At 33.7% G+C, this 24,448-nt stretch overlaps 1 protein-coding gene across 5 annotated transcripts in view; it reads right to left on the bottom strand.

Moving 5' to 3' along the window:
* The window catches only part of HBS1L (HBS1 like translational GTPase), an 83,202-nt gene that overhangs the window by 7,585 nt on the left and 51,169 nt on the right, over positions 1 to 24,448 (bottom strand). For 4 of the 5 annotated variants that reach the window (XM_059941154.1, XM_059941150.1, XM_059941153.1 and 1 more), the window contains 11 exons: positions 24,096 to 24,204; positions 19,001 to 19,263; positions 18,364 to 18,529; positions 15,526 to 15,643; positions 11,576 to 11,722; positions 9,824 to 9,898; positions 8,985 to 9,102; positions 8,514 to 8,582; positions 5,652 to 5,756; positions 2,695 to 2,785; positions 2,160 to 2,268 (listed from right to left, as the gene is read on the bottom strand). In XM_059941154.1, coding sequence (XP_059797137.1) covers positions 2,160 to 2,268; positions 2,695 to 2,785; positions 5,652 to 5,756; positions 8,514 to 8,582; positions 8,985 to 9,102; positions 9,824 to 9,898; positions 11,576 to 11,722; positions 15,526 to 15,643; positions 18,364 to 18,529; positions 19,001 to 19,263; positions 24,096 to 24,204 — 1,370 coding nt within the window. The remainder of the gene's footprint in view (positions 1 to 2,159; positions 2,269 to 2,694; positions 2,786 to 5,651; positions 5,757 to 8,513; positions 8,583 to 8,984; positions 9,103 to 9,823; positions 9,899 to 11,575; positions 11,723 to 15,525; positions 15,644 to 18,363; positions 18,530 to 19,000; positions 19,264 to 24,095; positions 24,205 to 24,448) is intronic. The other variant, XM_059941151.1, reaches the window with a different exon arrangement.

Here is a 24,448-nt window from a genome sequence, read left to right as displayed (position 1 = left end):
AAAATCAAAACATGAATTTAAAGTCTAACCCATTCTTCTTTTTACTTCTTCTTAAATATATAGACAGTTTACCATATAAACTAAGGGAAACAAAAATATTTATGTATTAAGGAACTAGTCCCTAAATAGTGAAATTTAATTGCTTAGGACGCCTTTCTTTGGTTAAATTTTTAAAAATTGTGAAAGTTTCTTCCCACAGAGAGTGGATTAAATGACAAAACGTGATCGTTTTTTCTGAAACAAATTTCATCCTGGTATTTGTGAATCAACATAAGCAAGTAGAATCTCATAAAGCAGCACTGAAAAACTTTTAATTCATAAAAGAAACTACAGTACACAGGAAGACAGTATTACTATTCCAAGTAACTACCGACCTCCTGATCTCTCTACCTCTCCATTGGCAAAAATTATTGCCGCATGAGTAAAAACACAGTAACCAACCTCTCCAGCTTCTCTCCATTGAGTGCCATTCGTTCAGAGCAATTTCTTGCTTATCAACACATGAATTTTAAATATTTAAAAGAAGTATTTGCAACAATAACTGTTTTTTTGGACAGAAGCTTTTGCCCCTCCCCTTTTTTAGCATACGGGAGAAATGGAATATAATTATAAAACTAAAATACTTAAACACTATTTTATAAATATAATTTTATAGGACCAAGTTTACATAGAAATAATTACAAAGAATTATAAGCAAAGCACATGGTTATCTCAAATAAAGGTGCAGAGGCATAAAATAAATTTAAATGAGCTAAATAAATTTATTCCCAATCTTTAAAATACTATCACTAATTTAAATAAAGTTTAAAGGTCAATTACTATTACTGCCTTACTTTTATTTCAAAGATGCATCAAATGGAGAAAATGATCTGTTTATATTTTTAAAGGCAAGCCATTTAATTCCACCGAGAACCATTCTTGATTCTCATGCAGAACCTGTACTATATAATAAGCTGATCAAGAAAAGAAAAATAAGTCTAATGGGGAAAATGTCCATTAGTTAAATGGCAAAAGCAAGGTGCCAAACTATAAACAGAGTATGGCCCCAAATAGCTGAAAAAAAATTTACACATAAAACAAAGAATTCATGCTATTCACAAGTAGTATCTTTCCTGGATAAGTAACATTATAGTATAAAATCCCCCTCTTCCCATAAATGTGTATGTTCAAATGGTGCTAGTCAATGATAACCTGCAAACCAACCTCACAGCTTCAGCGTAATTAAAGTTTACCTAGGTCAAGCATCACCAAAATATACCCATAGATAGCAATGTACACAAAAAAATACTCTGAAATGTGAAGAATAGATAATTATAGGTTGCACAATTATAGAAGATTGTTTTTCTTAATAAGATGTTAAATATGATTTTTTAAATTAGTTAATTTATTTATTTATTTATTTTTGGCTGTGTTTGGTCTTTTGCTGTGCGTGGGCTTTCTCTACTTGTGAAGAATGGGGGCTACTCTTCGTTGCGGTGCACAGGCTCCTCATTGCGGTGGCTTCTCTTGTTGTGGAGCACGGGCTCTAGGGTGCACGGGCTTCAGCAGTTGTGGCTCGAGGGCTCTAGAGCGCAGGCTCAGTAGTTGTGGCACACGGACTTAGTTGCCCCGTGGCATGTGGGATCTTCCCAGACCAGGGCTCGAACCCGTGTCCCCTGCATTGGCAGGCGGATTCTTAACTGCTGCGTCCCAGGGAAGTCCCAGAATTTTCTTATCATTTTTACTTTTTGTGTGTTTTCCAAAATTTTCTATAACAATGTATTACTTCTATAATCAGAAAAACTAAAAATAAGCTTATTTAAAAATAAAAACAAAAACAGAAAGACCCAACCTAAGAAGTAACATTTGGAACTCAGCAAAAAAGTATCTACCATTTTCCCTAAACGATTTTTTTATTATCATCAGTTTGTATCCTATTGATTATGAAATTTCTTCTCAATGCCTTTTTGAAAAAAACATCCCCAGACTTAAGGATCAAAATAAAAAAAAACAAAATAAAGATGATTTTCAAATTCCAATTTCATGTTTTTCTGGATGAGAGTAATACAAATGTTAGTTGAAAATAACAACAGCATCATCACTTATAAAGAGAGTTACTACTTTTTAGGATAAAGTTATATTGAATTTATAAAAACAGTAACAAACATTTTGGAACTTACAGGAAATCCTTTAGTGATAGGAATTTCAATATTAAAGATGAGGATTCGGGCTCTGAAACGAGTGCAAACCTTAATGGGTTCTTTGGGGCCACAAAATATGCAGCCAACACTGTAACAACAACAAAACAAAAACAAAAAAGGAGAGCAGGTAGTTGGGGGGATAATTAAATACACATCCAATAGGAAACCTTTAAAACCATTAACAAGGTAAAACAATCCAGTAAATTAGGGACTTTTTCTAAATAGTCCCTTTTGGGTTAAAGCATGGCTTTACACCATTATTAACCTTATGTCATTTTCATACATTACAGTTTTCCCTCAAAGAACATGTCAGGTACACGCGTTGACGCATATTGGTTTAAATTTTAGTAGGTTTTGCTTATCATTCTTACACTTCCACAAGTGCCTATTTTTGGCCAAATGAGATTCAGAATTAACACTCATTCTTTCATTTGAGCTGGTGAATTGCAAATTTTACGCGTTTTGAGGTCCTACATCCAAAACAATGGTCGCTTAAACTCATTTTCTCACTCACTTGATTTTGATGACATCCATCCCAACCAACGTGAGACTAACATGATCGCCCGCCGCCGCCCAGTCGACAGGTTCATCATGCAGAGTGATTCCTGGAAATGAGTAAGAACCAAAGCATACAGTGAAACACCTCAATATCAAACCATAACAACCAAGGGAGTTTGGCTGATTTGTGCCTCATCAGTCACTACTCATCATTTTCAATATGAATGGATTGAGATTGAGAAGTGTTAACTGTAAGCATTGAGGAAAACACACTTCCTCTAGACTTGACTCTTCTGGACCACCACCCTAAACATAAAGTGACTTGTATTTGTCCATAAAAGGCTGATTTCTACTTATTTAATCAAGATTTTTTAAACTCATTTACACGACTGGTATATTCATTAAATAGGCCCCATTCTAATACTTCTCTTATATTAATGGATACAGGCATAACAGTACAGTCCCAGTTATTTTTAAAACATAAAAGATGGGACTGGGGAAGATGCCTAGTAGTATTTAAGCTTTGCTCTAATTAGACAACCACGTAAACAATCTCTGAGTAACCCACAGGGCATCAGTACTCAATCAGATGGTACCCTCGGCAGGCCCCTTCATTATTCCTGGCTCAAAAGAACTGCTTCCCAGAGAGACAGATGCACAATGATAAATAGTTTTATGAAAAGGAGGAGATTAATAGTGTAAGAAAATTTAATTTAAAAATGGTCCCAGCTATTGCTACCTTTATTACCTAGGGAAAATCCTGGAGTATAACTGCAAAGGGCAATAAAACTCAGGTATTTGAATAAAGGCTTTTAAAAGGTTTCTCATATTTTCTGATTCTGTGCAGTAAGTTCCTTTCCATAGGAACTTGAGTCTTAGGATGAAGACAGTATGTAGACCAACCACTGGGGAACAGTTCTTGATTGACATGTTTTTAGTAAATTACAATTCACCCATCTCTTCCTGAAAATACTTATTTTTCCCATGTAGCATACTCTTAAGTGAGTTTCTTTGAGACTCTTTGGGAGTTCAAGGAGAACTTTAAGGGCTCTGAGACAACCTAAAGTTTTATTCCAAGTTTCATGTAGGTGCACATCTGCATTAATCTGAGAAGAGGGGCCATAACTTTCATCAAGGTATCAAAGAGGTTCCTGACTCTAAAAACATTAACAATTATGACATTTAAAAATGTCTGTCAAATTTTCAACTAATTAAATTTAGTTTTTACGTGTAAATTTAAAATGACCATATCTGAGTTTTGGTATGAAATGTGCAATTGAAGTCAGGAGCTAGCTACTTACATAGACTAGAGATTGCCTTTAGCTTAGGATTTAAGAGCTTTCATACTAGAAGTTCAATTAACAATATAAAATTTTCTGAAGATAATATATAATCTGACTTCCTTCCCCCAAACATGTCACACTGTCCTACATGTGATATTTATCTTCTTAAGGACTTTCTTCATTGGAGAAAGAAGTTCTTCTTTAACACTCCATGAACTTATATGTTAATAAAGTGAAAATGTAATTTAGAATTTCCATTTGTTGGTAGCAGATTTAGTCAGTTCTCTTTTTTAGGACACTACTGGTTAGTGAGCCACTGTAGCACCTAAAGTGTTCAGATAGAAGCGTGCATTAAACAATCAAGTAAATCAAGCAAAAGCATTAGGGTGAGAAATTGAGGACTGAGAATCTCCAAGTTGGGTTAAAAGGGTGGCTCTCAAGGAGTGAAGCAGTGCTTCTCATATGGCTTCCCTTTAAGAACCACTGGGTTAAAGATAAGTGGTTGGAGTTTTTCTGGTAGGGTAGGGACAGGAAAGAAAGAGGGAAAGAACGTAGAACTCTCAGAGGTGACCAAATTATGATTTTGGAGCTCACAAAGGAGCCAATCTGTAAGGTCTATGACCATGGTTTAGGATCATGGTTTTAATTCATGTCTGATTATATTTTTAAAAAATTTCCTATTCTCAAAAAGGTCTTTAACATATAAAGAAATTAGTATTTCAATAGTATTGCAGCTCTTGATCACTTTAAGAAACAACAGCAGAGATAATTTAACCTAAATTTAAAGATGAATAAGGGAATGAAAGCCAAAGTTATTTCCATTTTACCTTTTTCTTTCTACTTGCTTAGAGATCAAGAAAATTTTGTTAGATAAAAATAATATACACTTTTTTAAAAAGAATCATTTTCCACAGACCTTTTGTTTGCAAGTTTACTTTATAGTATAATACAGATCTTCAGTTTTATGTTGAAGTCAGAAGTTTAGTTGGAAGCTAGAATAAGGTAAGTATAGAATTACAAACTTTTAAGCAGAATTCAAAGAAGAAGAACATGTATACATGTAAGGTCAAATGATCAGAAGATAGAAACAGTTATAAGCTATTATGAAAGGTCATATACGTGCAAAAGCAATAATTGTGGCACTTAAAACTAGCTCAATTTCTCTTTTCAACATTAGGATTCTCTCCATTTGCATCTTATTTTCTTAAGTCTTCCTGTCAAAAATTTCTTTTGGTATAAACATGATCTAGGTTGTTAACTTATAGTAATTCTGAAATACACATTTCAAAACAACAGACTGTAGCACTCTGCTTTGCCATTGACTATTTAGTGCCAGGATGGGGTCAGACTTAATTTCTGCTACTGAATACTATTTTAAATGTATGTGACAGGTGTCTATACATCTGGTTCAATCCTAGCCAGGCTTCTCAAATCAATGTCCAAAAAAAAAAAAAAAAAAAATGCTACCACAGTTAGAATGTTATATGTACATTTATACACACATAGTCACAACAGAAAAAAATCGTTTAATGTTTTCACATTTTTATCTTCAACAGTTAGTATCATTTTGACAGTCAGTTACAATTTCAGTAAGAGGTTATTTACTCTGGAGTTAATAACTAAACTACTTTTAAAAATCTGCTGTCTCAACTTAAGGGTTATTTAACAAAAGAACCTTGCAGAGGAATACCTTTTGCAGTACAAGTTTCATTAGGAGGCACTGCTAGCAGTCGGTCACCAGTTTGGATATAACCAGCTTCAATTTTACCAGTTACACAAAATCCAGATCCTTGATCTGCAAAACATGCCAAATTCTTATAATGGTTCACATAACAATATCATCTATGTTTAATACTGCTAGCTATACTTAGTTCCCTTGTAGTTATATAAAACTAGTAGTTCAATGAACATTAAGCAATGATCATTTCAGAATTTTTAATATATCTACTAAATATGACACACCACATTCTACTCTTGATTTTCTTATAAATAAAAATATTTATATTAGAAAAAGTGGGAATTCATTCCTTTTTCAATTTCATTGAAATGAAATTTACTGAATACTTACTAAGTACCAGGCACAGTGCGAAACTCTGGGAATAAAGAGATGAAAATATAAGCCCCTACCTATAAGGAGTTTTTTTACACTAGTGAAGAGAAAGGCAAAAACAATTACATTGTCCTGAGACAAATGTTATTTATAATGTGCAATGGAAACAAAACAAGGTTCATCGAAGAATCCATGATGATGGCGAACGACTACACTTTAGCGAGGCACTTAGAAGAAGGAACAGGAGTTTACCAGATAGTTTGTGTGCATGTGCAAAGGCACAGTCATAACCAAATGTGGGACATGCTAAGACCCATGCGTCATTTATATGGAATTTATATGGGGACCATTTGGAATAATGAGGGAAAGGGCAAGACAGGAGGCAAAAGAGGTAGACATGGGACAAATAATGACGGGGCCTCATAAATCACACTTAGGGCTTGAATTTCATCCTCAGTTAAGTAATGGGAAACCGGAAAAGAATTGTGAATGGAAAAGTGACATGGTGGTGTTTCTGTGTCAGAGAGATGGGGAGGTTGACTGAAATGCATACATGGACTACAGAAAGGGAAGAAACTCAAGAATTTGAGAATAAGGTATGACAGATTTAGGGTGATAAGGTAAATGGGGGATAATGGCAAAAACAGAAAAATCTGAGATGTGCATTAATTGTGAGATAGGAAATTAAAGAACAAGATCCATTTTAGCCTTGGTGAATTTGAAGTGTCTGCAAGACATACAGATGGAGAAGATGCATTCAAGGGGGCACCAATCACACCAAATCCATGAGAATGGTACCCTGGGAGCACACTCCCTGTGGAGATGCCCAGCAGCAGTTAGCAGATGTACCTGCAGAGTGAGAACAGGTCTGGGTTGGAGATTTGAGAAGCATTAAGACGCAGGAGATAGATGAAATCATGGATGTCGGTCCAAAGGGAGCATGTAGAATAAGAAGAGGACTGAAGTGATAGAACACGAGTCAAGGGACAGAGAAAGAGAAGCCCACAGAGAAGACACAGAAAGGTGAAAGAAACAGAAGAGCAGGAGAAAGTCGGTCACAGAAACCAAGGGGGAAAAGTTTCAAGGTGGATGTGGCTACGAGCCTCAGAAGTAATGCCAAATTCAAGTAAGATGGAAGTAAGATAGAACTGAAAAATGTGTACTGACGTTGGCAACCAAGAGGGCATTTGATAATCTCAGTGGGAACTGAGATTGAGGCAAGCAATGCAGGCAGAAGCCAGGAAGCTGCCTGAAGAAAGAAGAGGTAAACAAGTAGAGTCAGCAAACCCTGTTAATCAAAAAGAAAATTAAGCACCTCTTATATTTTAAATAGATAATAGGCATTTTGAAAAGAATTACCGTATTTCCTCTTCTACTAGAATGCTGGAAAATGATAATAATAAATTTCAATTTCATTGAATGATTTTTGCAAAGCACCTTCATTTATTCATTTATTAAACAACGTTTATTAAGCATGTGTTATGTGCCAGGCACTGAGCTAGGTCTTGCAAATATGGATATAGAAGTGACAGTACTTGCCCTCAAGGAGTTCACAATCTAAGTGAAATAAACAGCACAGGAACAATTATAAAACTACATGAAAAATGCAGTGACAGAGGATACAGAGAACACAGAGCGACACCTTAGGGTATGTGTGTGGGTGACCTCAATTATCACCCCAGAATTATCAATTTATTGCTGCTCAGTTCCAAATCTAATCTTTACTTCCTGCACTGTGATAATGGAGATATGGGGAGCAGCTGACATCTTTACCATACTGATTATTCCAATATATATGTTATATATTGGAATAATAAGTTATATCCTTTTATTTATTAAGACCTTTTATTCCATTTCCATTTTATATTTTTCTGTGTAGGGCCTTGTACACATTAAACTGGATGTATTCTTAGGTATTTAATACAACACCTCCTCCAACACCTCTTCTGAGTTTGTCCTTCCTTGGGTTCTCTTCCTCAGCCCTAGGGTACCATATAGTGCCCTTGTATCTTATAGTCACTCTTTTTAATATATTAATAATCCTTTATACTAAACTTCCCATTTTACATATGTGTGGTATCTATTTCCTGACCCAGACTGCTATATATGGGTAGGAAATGGACAAGTAAAGAGAGAGAAGAGCACAACATGGGTAGGCATAGTGGCAATAAAAACTCTATGTGATTAGGAAATACTGAATGATCCAGTTCAGTTGAAGGATACAGAAACTAAAGGAATCTAATGGGAGAAAAAAACTATGAGGCTAGACAGATAAAGGATCAGGGTTTTTTTTATACTTGGAAGGTGAGTATGAGTTGGGGAAATGGTAAGTAAATTGAAGATTCTTCTGGGCAGGGGTGTTAAGTAACTAGAATTGTATACCACTGACATAAAGAAGGAAGAATCTGAAGACAACATGATAATTTTGTCCAACAATAGAGGTCAGGAGAAAATGGAAAGGCAGGGACCATACTGAAGAAGGCCAATAGAGGTAGCACTTACCTTTGAAAACATCAGATACACATAATCTAAAAGGCTTGTCAACAGATCTTCGAGGAGGCTTGAAGGAATCTGGAAAAAATGGTAAAATGGCAAGGTTTAATTTTAAAGTAATTTTTGACTCATGTCCAATGAGTCCACTATACTCCCATGTCTCTCAGAAAATAATTTTTTAATAAATACTAACAGCAAATTGACTGTGATTCATATAATACTCTAGTTTATAAAATGTTTTCACGTGTGTTTTCTCATTAATGTCACAATAGTCTGTGAGGTAGGTAGAGCAGGCATTAATTAAACAAGAAAAATTTAGCATCAGTTTAAATATTGCATAATTTCAAAATTGGTAACCTAGCTCCTCTGACTACAAATCCTATGCTTTTTCACACGTATCACTGTCCCCCACAAAGAACTCTAAATAATAATTAATATCAAGTTCATAATGTATTAAAATTAATATGGCAGTATTCTTACCAATTTGTTCTAATAAACATAGTCCTTTATACCATTTTGTAAGTTCACTTGACTGAGATCTTGTGATTAGATTTTCACCACTGAGACCACTTGTAGGGATAAAAGCTACATCACTTTCCTATAAAAAAGATTGAACATATGAAACTCAATACAACATTGTTTTTAAAAAGTTAAAAGGTTCACTATTAGCATAACTGTACCAAGTTTGCAAAAGCAACACTGTACTTTTTAAAAAGTAATAGAAATCAGAGAACTACTGCCCTGAAGTTACCTGATACAACAGTTTTCAACTTTCTTGATTTTGTGGGAGGGAAACTTACAAGCATTAAGTATTGAGTGTTTCCAAAACACTCAAGCATTTTTACCTAGTAACATAGGCATATTTCACATTTTTGCTGGAGAAATTTCTCTCTACTAGTTTCCACATTCCTCTGTGACCTCCTTAAACCTATACATCTAATTTAATAGGTGGAGAAAAAGTCTTCTACTTATACTAGATCCAAGCCAATTTATAAAATGTACGCAATTTTCTAAAATGAAGTAATCCAGGGAATTCCCAGGCAGTCCAGCGATTAGGGCTCTGCGCTCCCACTGCAGGGATCCCTGGTTGGCGAACTAAGATCCTGCATGCCACGCGTGGCATGGCAATAAACGGTCAAACAAACAAACAAACAAATAAAATGAAGTAATCCAAAGAATGTAAGATATACATAATACCAGGGAGAAATAAAAACAAAAAGAATTAAAGTACTGAACAAGAATACCAAAGTAGTTTTTTCTCTCATATCAGTAAGATGAGACTTAAGGAAAGTACCCAAATAAATTTAAAATTATCTTACCTTAAAACCTGCTTGCTTAAGAAAGTGCCCAAGTTTTCCAGTAATCTCTTGAAACCTTTCTTGTTGCCAATTAACCTGATAAACATCCAATTTATTTTTAAAACTATGCTTCAGACCATGCTATATATAAAAAATTTAAATTTTTGCAATAAAATATAAACAGTCAAGACTATAAAATATAATTATAAAATCTATTAAATATGAAATCTATTAAAATTAAAGCTCACAATGTCAGATCTTACTATTAATATGATCTAAAAGTAACTTTTCTTACAACAGAAAGGCTGGAAACAAACTCCAATGTTTATAGAATTTTTTGTATATGCTAAAAGTGACTTCAAATGTGGGGAGAAAAAGTGAATAACTTATTAAATTGTGCCTGGACCAACTGCTGAAATAAAATAAAATTACTGACACCACCCCCCCAAGTCAAACAGACATCTTAGTGTATGTATATGCAATATGAACTCTAGATAACCATTCCCATGCTATAGTATTTAGGAGTAAATGTAACAATGTCTGTAACTTGTAACTTACATGGAAATTCATGTCAAAATAAGATGGATTAATGGATGGATACAGGGGTAGATAGACAAAAATGAGATCAAGCAAGTGGCAGAATATTATGTAGTAGGTATAATATGGGTGTTACTGTGAAATTCTTTCAACTTTTCTTTATGTCTGAAAATCTACATACTGGGAAAAAATAAAAGGTATATGTAATAATGACACTATAAAAGAGCTATGTAGAAAAACCTAGGTGAATATGAATTTGATCCCAGGGTAAGAAAATACCTAAGCATAATGAAAGAAATCAAAAGGAAATAGTAATATCTTTAAATTAAGCTTATAAATTGATTTTTTTAAAGTTTCAAAAATGAGCAAATTACATAAATTCCAAAAGAAAAAATACAAATGATAATATACAAAGTATATTTAAATATTATGACCATTCATAGAAGAGTAAGTTTAAAGAAGAAAAATCATGTTTTATATACCAAATTGGAATACAATCTTTTAATAACAGCTGTGTTGATAAGAATTTGGGGAAGTGAACACACCATATAGAAGTAAATAACTAGAACTTTTCTCAAAGACATTTTCATCATGTACAGCAAGTCTTAAAAAATATATATATCCTTAGGCCCAGAAATTTCCATAGAATAGACTACTTCTAAACACACACACACACACAAAACTGGAAATATTCAAAAGTAGGGGATTGTCTGAATAAATTTTAGTATATCTTTAAAATACACTAGAATAAAGCTATAAAATCTACCTCTTTGCCTCTTTGCCTAAAAATTATTAATTACTTGGAAACATGAACAAGAATATTGTCATTTTTTTTTAAAAGTAGATAATGAAACAGACTAGAACCCAATATTATTAAAAAAAGATTTTTATGTGTAAAAATAAATTGGATGGAAGTACAAAATGAAAAGTTAAAAATTGGGTGGGAGAGTTAGAAATATAGGTTATTCCAGCTTTTATTTATACTAAAATAAACATGCATTTTTATAACTTAAAATGACTTTAAGATTTATAAATTAATTCTGAAAGTGAGAATTTATCTTCTTGCTTAAAAATTACTAATACCTCATTTATTTAATATTAGCATCATGAATTTATTTTTTAAAATATGACAACTGGACTAAGAAAATGTATACTAGTCACACCTGAGGTCATCAATACGGCAGAACGTCATCTTAACTACCATCTAAAACGAATTCTCAAGAAGCCTTTAAATACCTGATCCATTTTATTGACTGCAACTGCGAGCTGGGTCACTCCCAGAGAACGAACCAAGAGGCCATGTTCTCGTGTTTGTCCCCCAGTCTCAAATCCAGCTTCAAACTCTCCCCTGCTGGCATCTACAACCAAAACAGCTACATCTGCCTAAAAAAGAAAAAAATAACAATCAAAACTAGACATAATGTCACAGCATTTTAATTCAAAGGACAGATTATTAAATTAATTGTGTTGGTGAGATTTTAAAGGCAGACTCTAACCCGACACCAAACACAAAGCAAATCAAAGGAATTACACAGATGGATTAAAATTTTAAATAGAAGAAAGTACTAGCATGTGCCAAAAAAATAATGACATAAAGAATAAAAAATTCCCATATTTGATTACATAATAATTATGATAACCAGGCAAAGGAGGAAAAACATAAAATTAAAACATACTTAAACAGGGACAAATATTTATAACATTTAAGATGAAAATTATAATCTTAATATCAAGTCTTTACCAAAGAAGAAAAAAAAGTACAGCTCCATAGAAAACTAGTTAAAGGATACAAGCAACTTGCTAAAGAAGAAATATAAATGGCCAATAAACATTAAGAAAATTCAAATTTATTAGAAACCAAAAAAAAAAAGGACATTAAAAACACATCAACATATTCCTCCCTTCTCCAATTTTACAAATCGCAATGTCAAAGATTTAAAAGACAAAATTATTTACACAGGCAAGGGTGCAGGGAGACAGGCATTCATATACATTGCCTGCGGGACAGTAAGTCCACCACCTTTCTGGAGGCCATTTTCACAATAAGTATCAAGAGCCTTAAAATTATGTTTATTTTGTTTCCCATCAAACTCTGTATCTAGGAATTTATCCTAGAGAAGTAATTATGGATCTACAAAGAAATTTGTCAGAGTACTGTTTATAATGATAAAAAAGTTGTCAATAAATGAATTTTCAAAAAATAGCATATTCACCCCCTACAGCCACCAAAAAAGAACCTGAATAACAAAGTTTCCTAACCTTTGTGGACCATTTTGAGAATCAGATGAAAGACATTTCTTCTCTTATGCTCAATTTACACACACACACACACACACACACACACACACACACACACGCACAAAGAAGGAAAAGCGCTAACCTTAGCTTAGGTCATTTTCTTCTTTAGCCTTACTGAACCTAGTTTTACAGGTTCCCACTATTCCTTTGTGTTGTTGATGCTTCTTTATGTGACTCCACTTGCACCATATGAATGCAGCGTTTGAAAATTTGCAGAAAACAGTTTGTGCAACCATAGATGTTCCTCCATTCTCATTCTCATCAATGATTTCTGTCAGTGCATTGTCAGGACATTTCTTAAATGAACACTCCATCTTTCATTTACCCCTTTTACAGTTTTGCCTTGTATGCATACCTGTTCTTATAGAAATCTGCTTTTCTGTAATTCAGAATATAATGTCTAAATTTGGCACTCCCCTCTTCAGCTATCTCAGACTGTTACAAGACAATCACTTTTTCTCAAGGGTCCTCTTATATTCGATTCACATCAAGTGCTCTGGCCTTTTGGTCAGAACAGAGTCCAGAACAGCTTTTCTCTCTGTTGTTTCCTCAATGACACTTCATGATTCTGCTATCAGTTTTTAAAGATTTTCACATATGTCATCATATAATCCACACCATAATGGGAAATGAAATGGTCATAAAGTAAGTAAAGCATTTATCAGATACTCTGCTCGGAACACAACAGAACTTTATAATTTAAATCAGAAGTATCATGTACATACTTTGGTGGGGGCAATTTACACTATTATTTCTATTCTTTTTCCTTTAATTCTTACCCAAATATTCCTTCTGCTTTATATCTACTCTTAAGTGCATCTTTCATACCCAATCCTTCATGACTTCTAATGTTAAACTCCTAATTTCTTCAATGAGATCCAGTTCTTTTGATCAAGGATTCTTAGTTAAGAGCACAAACTAAAGCAATCAATTTGAAAATTGGCTCTTTCACTCATGTGTAGTCACTAGCAGGTCTCACGCCTCAGGCAAATAGACAGCTATCTCACCTCACAGAAACACTGGGGGATAAATGTAGTTTACTTAAAGCCCTGACCTTCCAAATCCTAGGCTCAATGACTGTAAATCTCCTTCTCATCAGGTTTTGCTAATAACTGTCAAATTATATTTACTTTTTTAGATTAAAAATGGAAAGTCACTGAACTGGTATTAAGATACCTAAGTCAGTAAGTATTCTTCCTGATCCTCTTTCCTATTAACATCTCAAAAAAAATTACTGGGCAATTTCTCTATTCTTTCTAAGCAACAGCTTGTCTTTGGGAGCTCAAATGCCTATACATTTTCAAGGAAGCCTTTTAAGTGGTAAAAAGCGATCTCTCCTCATCCATCATGTATACTGTGTATATTCTTCTTGTAGTACATCTGTGTTAGCCTTTCATTGTTACGTGTCTTACCTTTCTACACTGTGATTTCCTTGAGGAGAGGCAACATGTGCCATATGCATCTCTGTATCCAGAAAAGCCTACCACAGTACTTCATACACTGGGTACGTTACTTAATGTCTTTGAGCCTATTTCTTCATTTGTCTTATAATGGAATTCAATTAAATAATCTCTAAAATCCTTTCTTACCCTAATTCCATCAGGAGTTTGGAATAAATGTTCTTTACGATTACTCCGGACTCTAAGATTCTAGGATTAAAAAACATTTTAGTGTCATTGTGTGTTCTGGTGTTTGCCTCCCCCAGTAAACTATCAAAATGTGCTTTGTAGTCCATCATATCTCCACACTGCCTACCACTGTGCTTGGCACATAGCAGGCATTCAGTAAGTTTTCACGGAATGAAAACATACATACATACACACACATACACACACATACATACACATACACACATACATACACACACATACACATAAGGAAACAAAGAGAAAAATATATCCTTTGGTAAATGCAATGAGAAGTATATCAATTTAAAATGGGGCTAATATGTATTTCACAGAATTGTTACAAGGATTAGATTAAACTAAATGCATGCAAAATACCTAGTACAGAGTCTGGCCTGTATTCAGTACTCAATCAACGTGATAATTATTACTTTTCAATCTTCATTATCTCATTCAGTCCATGGACTGCAAATTAATATTCTGAAATTATATGTCAACTTCCTTAAATAGAATCAAATACTTCCTTATTTATCTTCAAATATATTCTAATTTATTCATATAACATCCTTTTTACGTTGACAAATGCTCATAACATTGTTTGATAAACATTCCCTTTAAATGGCTGGAAGAACTCAGAAAATGGTCAATCGCTGAACACTTTTGCCAAGTGACACAAACTTATGAACTCTCCATATTTTCCAATAGTCATCTATTATAGAAGAAACCAATGTCCTATATGTGTAGTGCTATTTGCATTGTTTTAATTATTTAAAGTTATTATCTTTGATTTTTTTTCAGTATCCTCATTAAGAATCATGTAAGCTTACAAATTGCAATGGTTTTTTAATCTTAAGAAAGCAAATAAACCACAAGGGGAAGACTCCCAAGCTTCACTATTTCTGCATAAATTAGCTCTTTAAAAAGATACATGACTTGAATATAAATATAGTAAAAAGGCAGATGTTGAAATATTCACTCCAACTTAGTAATAAATGAATTATAAAGCTATGCCTCATTGAGCCCTTACCATTATTTTTACTACAAAGAAATTCGTAGCTTTTATACATTTGCTTCTTTGTAATAAATTAGAAAAGGTTTTATAAAGTACCAATAGAGATCATGAAAAATACATCTCTATTTTTTTTCAAATTTTTAAAAACGTTAAAATTTAAAATTTTAATATTTTAAAAGTTATAATCCTAGCATTATAACCTCAGCATCAGGAAATTATCAGTGTACTTTGGTTAAGGAAATATCTGGTACCTGGGCTGCTCCTGTAATCATATTTGGAATGAAATCCTTATGGCCTGGAGCATCCATTAATATAATAACTTTGGTTTCGGTCTCAAACTTTGTCATACCAACATCCATTGTTACTCCCCTTAAAGAAAACATAAAATGGTTAGAATGCACTATAGAAATAATCAGTGTTATGGATTAAATTATTTAATAATATAGATGAAATGACAGTCTAAATTCTTAAGTAACAATAGGAATTCTATTATATAGTCTATTATTTTGAATAATTAGGCTATCTGGAATTTCTGCTGTAACAGAATTACACTGGTATGGCTTTAAAACAAGGTTGTGGATACAACAAGAGCTTAATCAAAATGACTGATGCTTCCTATTTCCTTTTTTTTTTTTCAGTAAGAAGCAGTACAGATTGTGAACAAAGAAAGATATATAGGGACATATCTGGAGTGGGAAACAATAAATATTGCACATGAGAAAAGATAAAAATGAAGAATGACCACTATCAGGAGGTACCTTTCCTCATTTTCTTACATTTATGCTTCACTAATTATAGAAATAAACTTATAAAACTTTCATTTGTAAGGTTGGTCAGTATGTTACACACTCAGCAAACAGGAAATATCAAAGGAGACGCACAATTTTTTAACAATTGAGAGAGAGGGACAGTAGTGGTTTTGCATCCCATGTCATCCTCTTGGAGTCCAACACAGTGCCTCATCTTAGCCACAAAAACATAGATTCAGATATAAGAAAGCCCAGGAGGGTCTACAAAAGCAGCAAGTCTTTCTAGACTTTAGGAATTTAAAAAGGGAAATCACGTGGGCAATAAACTAGGTAATTATTCATCCTGGTTTGCCCAGGATAGTCCATAGTAAGGAAGGAGCACTCCCTTCTACTACCAAAGTGTCCCAACAATTATAATGGTAAATTATGTGTTCACCCTAGCAGTCAGGTAACTGTGGGTCTCCTTAGTCAGGTTATTCTAGTTTAATCCGAAACCATGGGCCATTTGAGTTTGCAAAAATGATACTTAATTCTTTTTAATAATCCCCAAATAACTGCCTGAGAATAGTGATGAACCAAGACTGAGTCTGAGCTCCTCCCTGGACTGCTTTGACCATACTCTTTTGACCCAGCTCTGCTCTGCATTTGTAATTGAGAGGATATGAAAATGTCACTCAGGCTACTAATTTCTGTCCAACACATGAGCAGAACAGAGGATTTATAAATATTTAACATGGTGGGATAAGCAATTCACTGTATTTTTGAAATGCTACTAAGGAATATATAGTGGTGAATTAAAACTCCCATTATGTGTATGGAAGCTTCTGCTACCTACCGAATAAAGGAATATTCTAAAAATTGTAGCATGCTGAGCAATAGAAAACTACCAGCAGCAAAAATATGACAGCCAACTAGCAGATTTATTATTAAAAAAACACTAAAATTATTAATTATTCTAGGAAAGAGATTATTAGCTTACTTGCCTGCTCAACTCACACATGAAGTAAATTCAAACAAAGCCATTCTAACTTAATTATACAGTCCTCAATCTCTTTACCTAGTTAATAGATGGTACAAAGAAAACTAAAAAGCCATATATCAATAATCTGCTTAATAAGCTGATAGATGGAAATTTAGTCTTCTAATACTGATATCATACAAAATTCTGTTTTCCAATATTCGTTTTCCAAAAATGTGTAACTGTCCAACTATTTTTTCTTACTAGGTTGTAAAACAAGCTTGTGATACTATGAAGAATAAGAAAGACACCTACAAGAAAAAACAAAACAAAACTCAAACCACTATGATATAAAATTCTATTTACCAGAAGAGCTAAGGAATAGTGTGACCTGCTTTATTGAGAATTATCTTATATCAATACTCCAAGAAAATAAACATACACACTTTTAAAAAGTATGAAAATCCAAATATGTTCTCTAATCATATTCAGAATGAAGACATCAGAGAACAGAGTAACTTCTTTGTTGATTCAGGACTTTCAGAGGACTTCAGTCTTTATTATTTTGAGACAGTAGGTATATTTGCCATTTCACTTAATTATAAGTGTCCTCTTTCTTTCCTGACAAAGGTGCCATTGGCTTCCCCATCCCTACCAGTTCTAACATGAAATATCTAAAAAGACTTCAAGAGAAATACTGTGGCCAGAGGTATATGAATAGCTGTATTCTCCTAAAATCTCACCAAAGTTAGCATTGAACACAGTAACGCATACAGGAGTAATCGAATGGATTAGATCTACCTGGTAGGAGACAGGTTTAATTACTTGTTTGTTGACTCTGTCTCATAAAAGCATAGTACAGAAAGTATAATGATGAATTAAGCCTGGTAATTTGAATTTACCGGTCATTTTGATTCTAGACAGAAGACAGTTTACTACAAAAAGTTACCTTTCCTTTATAACCTGATATAATAATCTTACGTATATTAACATTATATATATTAATTTTAAGTTAAGAGTCTTACTCATAATTTTAATTCAAAATCAAGACAATCTGACATATACTCAGGGGAGTGACAACCGAAACTTCTCCCACAGAATAATTAGCTAAGGGTTTTTACTGCCTTTTTCTCTGTGTTTTTTTTTAAATTTTTTAATAAACATTTTTTAAACTATTTTCATAGAACTTGGAAGAGTAAAAAATGTATGTAGACTACAATGAAAACTACAATAAAAACATTTCCCTGATAACTGAAAACTTTTTTCTAAAAATAGTCTCTAAAATATTTCATGCTTTGTTTCATGCATATTCAACACATATTACGTACGTATTTAAAAGACTATATACCATTTCAGAATGAAAATTTTGAAATAGTGACTACCTTTCCCTTTCTTCGCCAGTCTCATCCAAGACCCATGCATATGCAAACGAAGCTTTGCCAGCCTTTTTAGACTCTTGTTCATACTTATGCATAGTTCTTTTGTTTACATTACCCAGAAGATAAAGCAAATGGCCCATCAGAGTACTTTTCCCAGCATCAACATGACCTAAGGAAAATTGATTGAGGATTAATACTAGGTTCATTTTCTAGATGCTGTTCACATTGAGGCATTGCATGAATATGTAATTCAATAGTTCATGTCAGTGTTTAGCATAATAAATACCAATTTTTATCAAATAATAGTTAAGATGTCTAAATGGAGGAAAAAAAGCATGTCTCTTTAAAGGGGGGATAATTTCCTTGATTTCTGGAAATTAAGATTGTCAACAAGACATGCAATTTTCAAATGTTCACAAAATGAAAATGCCACAACCAAGTCTAATGACCTCTTTAGTAACTTGGCATTGTTTCACCCAGAGTGACCTTGGTAACTTGACATTATGATGCAATGCCTCCTTGCTTCATGTCTATTTACACCCACACAGAAATGCAGAGTGGAACGAGTTTCCATGCTGCCACTAGAAAGTTATTGGGCTTGAGCAGTTGACTGACAATCCAGAGGAACAAAGGACATTACCAATGACCACTAGGTTGAGGAGTTGCTTCCCTCCTTGCCGCTTTTCCAGCTCCGCTTTGATATCTATTTGTTGCCTCAGCTTGCTAGACTTTTTCACTGGTGTTGGTGCTGAACTCTGCTCTTCTGATGCTTGAATGGTGTGGGATGGAAGAGCTGATTTAGAAGCGGTCTCAAGTACATCAGAAGAAACAAGGCTGGTATCTTCACTAGAATGTCCTTTTTGAGGTGTGTGGAAAATATGACCATTTTCTTCAGCAGTTACTCTACAGAAAGCATAGATAGGAATAAAGTGCTTAAAACAATTTGACTGACATCCTATAATGTCAGAAGGGCAGAGAAGTTGTCTCTTCATATTCCTTACACTTGCAGACCAAAAAATGATCTTCACTAAGTGGCTAGAGTCTGTTAAGGTGGAAATGATAAGTAGCTAGACCCAAACCACACAAATACATACATGGAAGATCCGAGGAGAAAAACAGACGACCAAAAACTAAGATAAGAAGAAAATATCCCATAAAATAACTGAAATTCAATGTGTAAGCCCATAGCTTAGCCATACAATCCTATCAAAACAGATGGCATAAAGGAGATATTTTGTAAAACTTGGCACTGTGTTCCTGGAGATAAATCAGTACTAAAAAAATAGCTTTATCAGTTTTATCCCTAACTCATTCCTCCAACCGGACAGAGACTTACAATTTTTTTTGCTCAAACACTATCCTTAAGGGAGAAATCGTTAAATGTGTACATTTTCTTATTACTTTTGGCAAAAGAGTTTTAATTCATTAATTCAACAAACACTTGATTCACTAAAAACTATATTAACATATACTAGCACTGATGTTGAGAAGAAAAGATAAAGAAATGAAAAAGTTATCAACTGATCCCAAAAGCTTACAATCTACTGAGGAACTCAGATACGTAAAGTAGAAACAATACCATCTAGCTTAACTTATTTCCTCCTTGACAATGACAATGCCTCCAAAAGTAAACACTGATCTTAGTTCTTCAGTAGTTCTTGGACTATCCTCCACAGAAACTCTACCAGTGCTATGCTATGGATAGCTACAAAGGATGTAATCTAATCAACCAGACTACGATGTGTCTTACCTTTCCTTCAATGACACAGAATTAGGACAAAGAACAGGTTAAATTGCAAGTTATTAAAAATGAAACCAATTATATGTGACTCAATGTGGATCTGGCAGAGAAGAATTACATACAGAAAGCAGTTTACAAAAATAACTTAAGGGGCTTCCCTGGTGGCGCAGTGGTTGAGAATCTGCCTGCTAATGCAGGGGACACGGGTTCGAGCCCTGGTCTGGGAGGATCCCACATGCCGCGGAGCAACTAGGTCTGTGAGCCACAACTACTGAGCCTGCGCGCCTGGAGCCTGTGCTCCGCAACAAGAGAGGCCGCGATAGTGAGAGGCCCGTGCACCGCGATGAAGAGTGGCCCCCGCTTGCCACAACTAGAGAAAGCCCTCGCACAGAAACGAAGACCCAACACAGCCAAAAATAAATAAATTAATTAATTAATTTTAAAAAAATACCTGCAAAGGAAAAAAACTGGAGATTTAGTTCCATGGCATCATTATTAAAAAAAAAAAAAAAACACTTAAGGATTGCAGCGTAATGGAAATGTGTACGAACAGTAAATCTGCCAATATTTTCTTCTTGCCCACAATAACAAAAACAGATTCTTTGTTCCCCCTCAGGGTGTTTTTACATGCTCAACACTGACCCTTCCCCCTATGCCTCAGGAAAGAATCACATTCGTTATATTTGCAACTTCATTAAAAGCCTCATATTCATTCCCATCTTATTTTGGTTTTGCAAATCTCCACTAACCAACTTTGGTGTTCACTTTTTAACACTGCTTAGACAGATTAGCTTCATCTCAAACTACAAGGAAAAAATATAAGTATGTGGAAAATGTTCCCATTCTTTTTTTTAAAAGAGCCCAACAGACTAAGTTAAGTAAATCAAATTTAAACTATAATTTGCAAACATTTATTTGAATGACCACAGCTACTCCTCTAAAACAAAAACATGACAACTCTGCATTTAGGGGAGTAAAAAAAAACCCTACAAATTACAATGAAAGTATTCAACCAGAATGACTAGTCACGTCACAGAATCTGGTTCTGATCAGACCTGAGAGAAATCACAATCTCTGGCTGCAAATCTTTCTGTTTTCAGTGACAGAGGCTTTTCTTCAAAGGAAAGCTCACGCTAACTCCAACATGGAAAACAGATAAAAGCAGAACAGCTATGGCTGACACAGTGGGTTGAGGCCTGAAACTCAGCTCACCCACCAATCCAGGCAGCCCTGCTCAGGATAGGAAGAGCGTCACAAAACATGGCCTGACTCGGTTATTTCATTTACAATTCAGTAACATGAAAGGTTTGCTTTTTTTTCACTTTCATAATAACATTCCCTTCAAGTAAATTTTAGGCAAACTGCAAATTAGTTCACTAAACTGTACAATGTTAGAGAAAAGGGTCAAAGTAATTAGAAAAGCATCGATGAAAGTCTGTACTTAGTAAAAACTTCTGCGTAATATGAAGTAAAAGTTAATGTTTTAAGATTTTGAAAAATCTCAAAGATGAGGTCTAAAAATGACCATTCTGGGTTCAGGATTATAATTACTGACTGGTACAAAAGAAAGAACAGGTTGGTTGAATATTTTTTCAGGTGCTTTCTGATATAACTTTGTAACCTTATCTACTATTTTAAAGTGACCGGTCTGTTTTTTTTTTAAAACCATCTTTCCAAGAGTGGGACTATTTCTACATGAATCTAGAAGCTTAATCTTTCTTTGTGAGTTATTTAAATGATACTAGAAAGCTAATAATTTAGATTGAAGAGGTTAACCACAGAGTTATTTGTTCTCTATGCAAGGTTCTAACGTTTTTACTTACTGCACTTTCTAGAGAGATATTTACTATCTTTACTATTAGTGAAGAAAAAGTTTGCTGTTTCAGTTTCTTCTAAGAAATGCATTATCCTTTTTTTATAAGCTGCCACTGGGAATCACACTATGTAGAAATCTATGATGCTGAAATCTTGACTCAAAAGTGTTTTTTTTTTCTTTGTGTTTTCTTGAGACCAAATCAAAACAACAGCCTAAGTATTATCCCTACTATAAATTTCCTCCCAAAATCCTATAAAAGTATTTGAAGTAAATATAGCTTGGTCCTTGAGCAACAATATGCATTCTGAGTATCTCCATTTGTAATTGCAGACCTTTCACATTCTGATGACTTCTCCCACAGGGCCACATCAAAATATTGGCTCACAGGCTGCTTTTTACCTTTATACTATTTCCAGGTTTATTTTTAAAATAAACTGTATTTCTCCAAGGACTCTGATCAATAAATATTTAAACAACTATTCTATGAAAGGAATATGATGATGAACATTAATGGTCCCTGTCCTCATGAAGCATATACTCTTATAAGATTTTGAAAGGCTTGCATTATACTTGTAAAGCATAAAGGTGGGTTTCTAAGAATTATTTACTTATATTTACTATTTATTTTTTTCTTGATCATTTATTACCCATTATTTTTATAAATATTCACATAGATAACTATGCATTTACTTCTAATATATAGATAGATTAATATACGTAGACAAGTCTAGAATCAAGCCTATTTTCTCATTCCCTTTTCTTTGTACTATGCTCATCTGCACGTTGCTTTCTAAGCCTCCGAAACCTTTTGCATAAGATTATAAAATCCTTAGACCAAGGAATTGTGTATTCTATTTATTTTTTCCTCTCTCAATGAAAATAATTCCATAATAGGATTAAATGGCACTCAAGACATGAGAATAAAAAAGGTACTTATGATTCTTACAACTCAACCTTCATTCAGAGAGAAAAGACATACATTGAGCTTTTTGTTACTGAATCAGGATTCAGAATTATTTTAACGGGCTAAAGTTACTCAAATTAAAAATTAACTTTTTCATTCATCCATTTAACTAACGTATACTGAATGCCTACTATGTCCTAGATATGGAGTTCTTTCCCTCACTAAATTTGAAATCTAATGAATAAAGTCTTGCTTCTATTAAAAAAAAAAAAAAAAATGAACTAGGTAATCATTAACATTCTTCCCAACCAAGACTCATGGATACTTCTATTAATTTACATAAAAGAATGTTGTAAGGGAGAAAAAAATGGCTGCTGAGTTTGTATTTCCTGCAATTGGGGAAAAAAAAAAATCCTCTATTGTTTATATTTGATAATAGTGTTTCTTGTCTGATAGACAAAAAATATATAATTTATAAATAATAGATTTAGGAAATGATTGAAAAACCTGAAAACTTTTAAAGAAGTTTAAAGTTAATGTCTTTAGGGGAACTAAGATCCCACATGCTGCACGGTGCGGCCAAAAAAACAAAAAAACAAAAAAAAATTAAAGTTAATGTCTTTAAACTATGCTGTTATGTCTCAAGCAACCCACTTCCCTTGTCTATAAAAACTCCCGAGAGAATCCTAAAGACTGTGAAAAGAAAGAATAAATGAGTGCTACTAAAGCAGCACTTATTATCACTTAGCACTTATAATAAGTAGCACTTATTAAAGTAGACTTATTATCGTTTCTCACTAGATATTTGCAATTCTAGGTAAGTTTTATTTTATATTTTGTCTTTGTTATACTGATCCATTTTATTCAGTATGAAAATCTAAAAGAGTTTAAAGATAATAGTAAAAAAAATTTAATTAATGATTCCTTGATTGACCAACTACATTTAATTCCCAAACACTGCTTACTTACGCCATCTAGTGGCAAAGGATTCCCTACCTCACAGTGCTAGATTTCACAAAATCATAGGTTTTTAACGTTAAAGTAGCTATATTTAATTTGTATAAGGAAACTGACAGTGAGGTAGGTTAATATACATAGATAAGTCTAGAATCAAGCTTAATTTCTCATCCCCTTTTCTTTGTACTATGCCATACGGAGGACCCATTATACTTCAATGATTATATTATGCAAAACTGAAACAGATTCTCTTTCTTACAGTCTAACAAGGAGACAATACTAATTTCAAAAAAGGGGGGAGGGGTTAAAAACCTTACCCAGGCACTTCAAATCCCATAGTTTGCTTCTTTCCAGATACCGTCATTTTAGCAACTTTTGGCACAATTTCAGATTCACTTCGAGATGACTGGGAATCTATTGATTTTCCTAATGAAAGAGTAAAATATAAAAGGCTAGTTAATTCAAATTGATTCCTAGAAACATTTATTACATATTAAATACATATTATGGTAATTTTCACAGAATCACATCTTTATACGTATTTTTTCTCTGAAAAAAATTCAGCGCAATTTTAAAATGCTGAAAGAAATTCTTCTGTCACCCTATTCTGGGAAATCCCCTATTGTCAGGACTCTGCTGTGCTTAACCTCCACCAAATCTCTTCCTAATT

This window comes from Balaenoptera ricei, chromosome 12 (assembly GCF_028023285.1).
Source record: "Balaenoptera ricei isolate mBalRic1 chromosome 12, mBalRic1.hap2, whole genome shotgun sequence".
NCBI classification, from domain to species: Eukaryota; Metazoa; Chordata; class Mammalia; order Artiodactyla; family Balaenopteridae; genus Balaenoptera; species Balaenoptera ricei.
The sequence above is the reverse complement of the archived record's forward strand: the minus strand, read 5'-3'. Positions and strand labels throughout refer to the sequence as shown.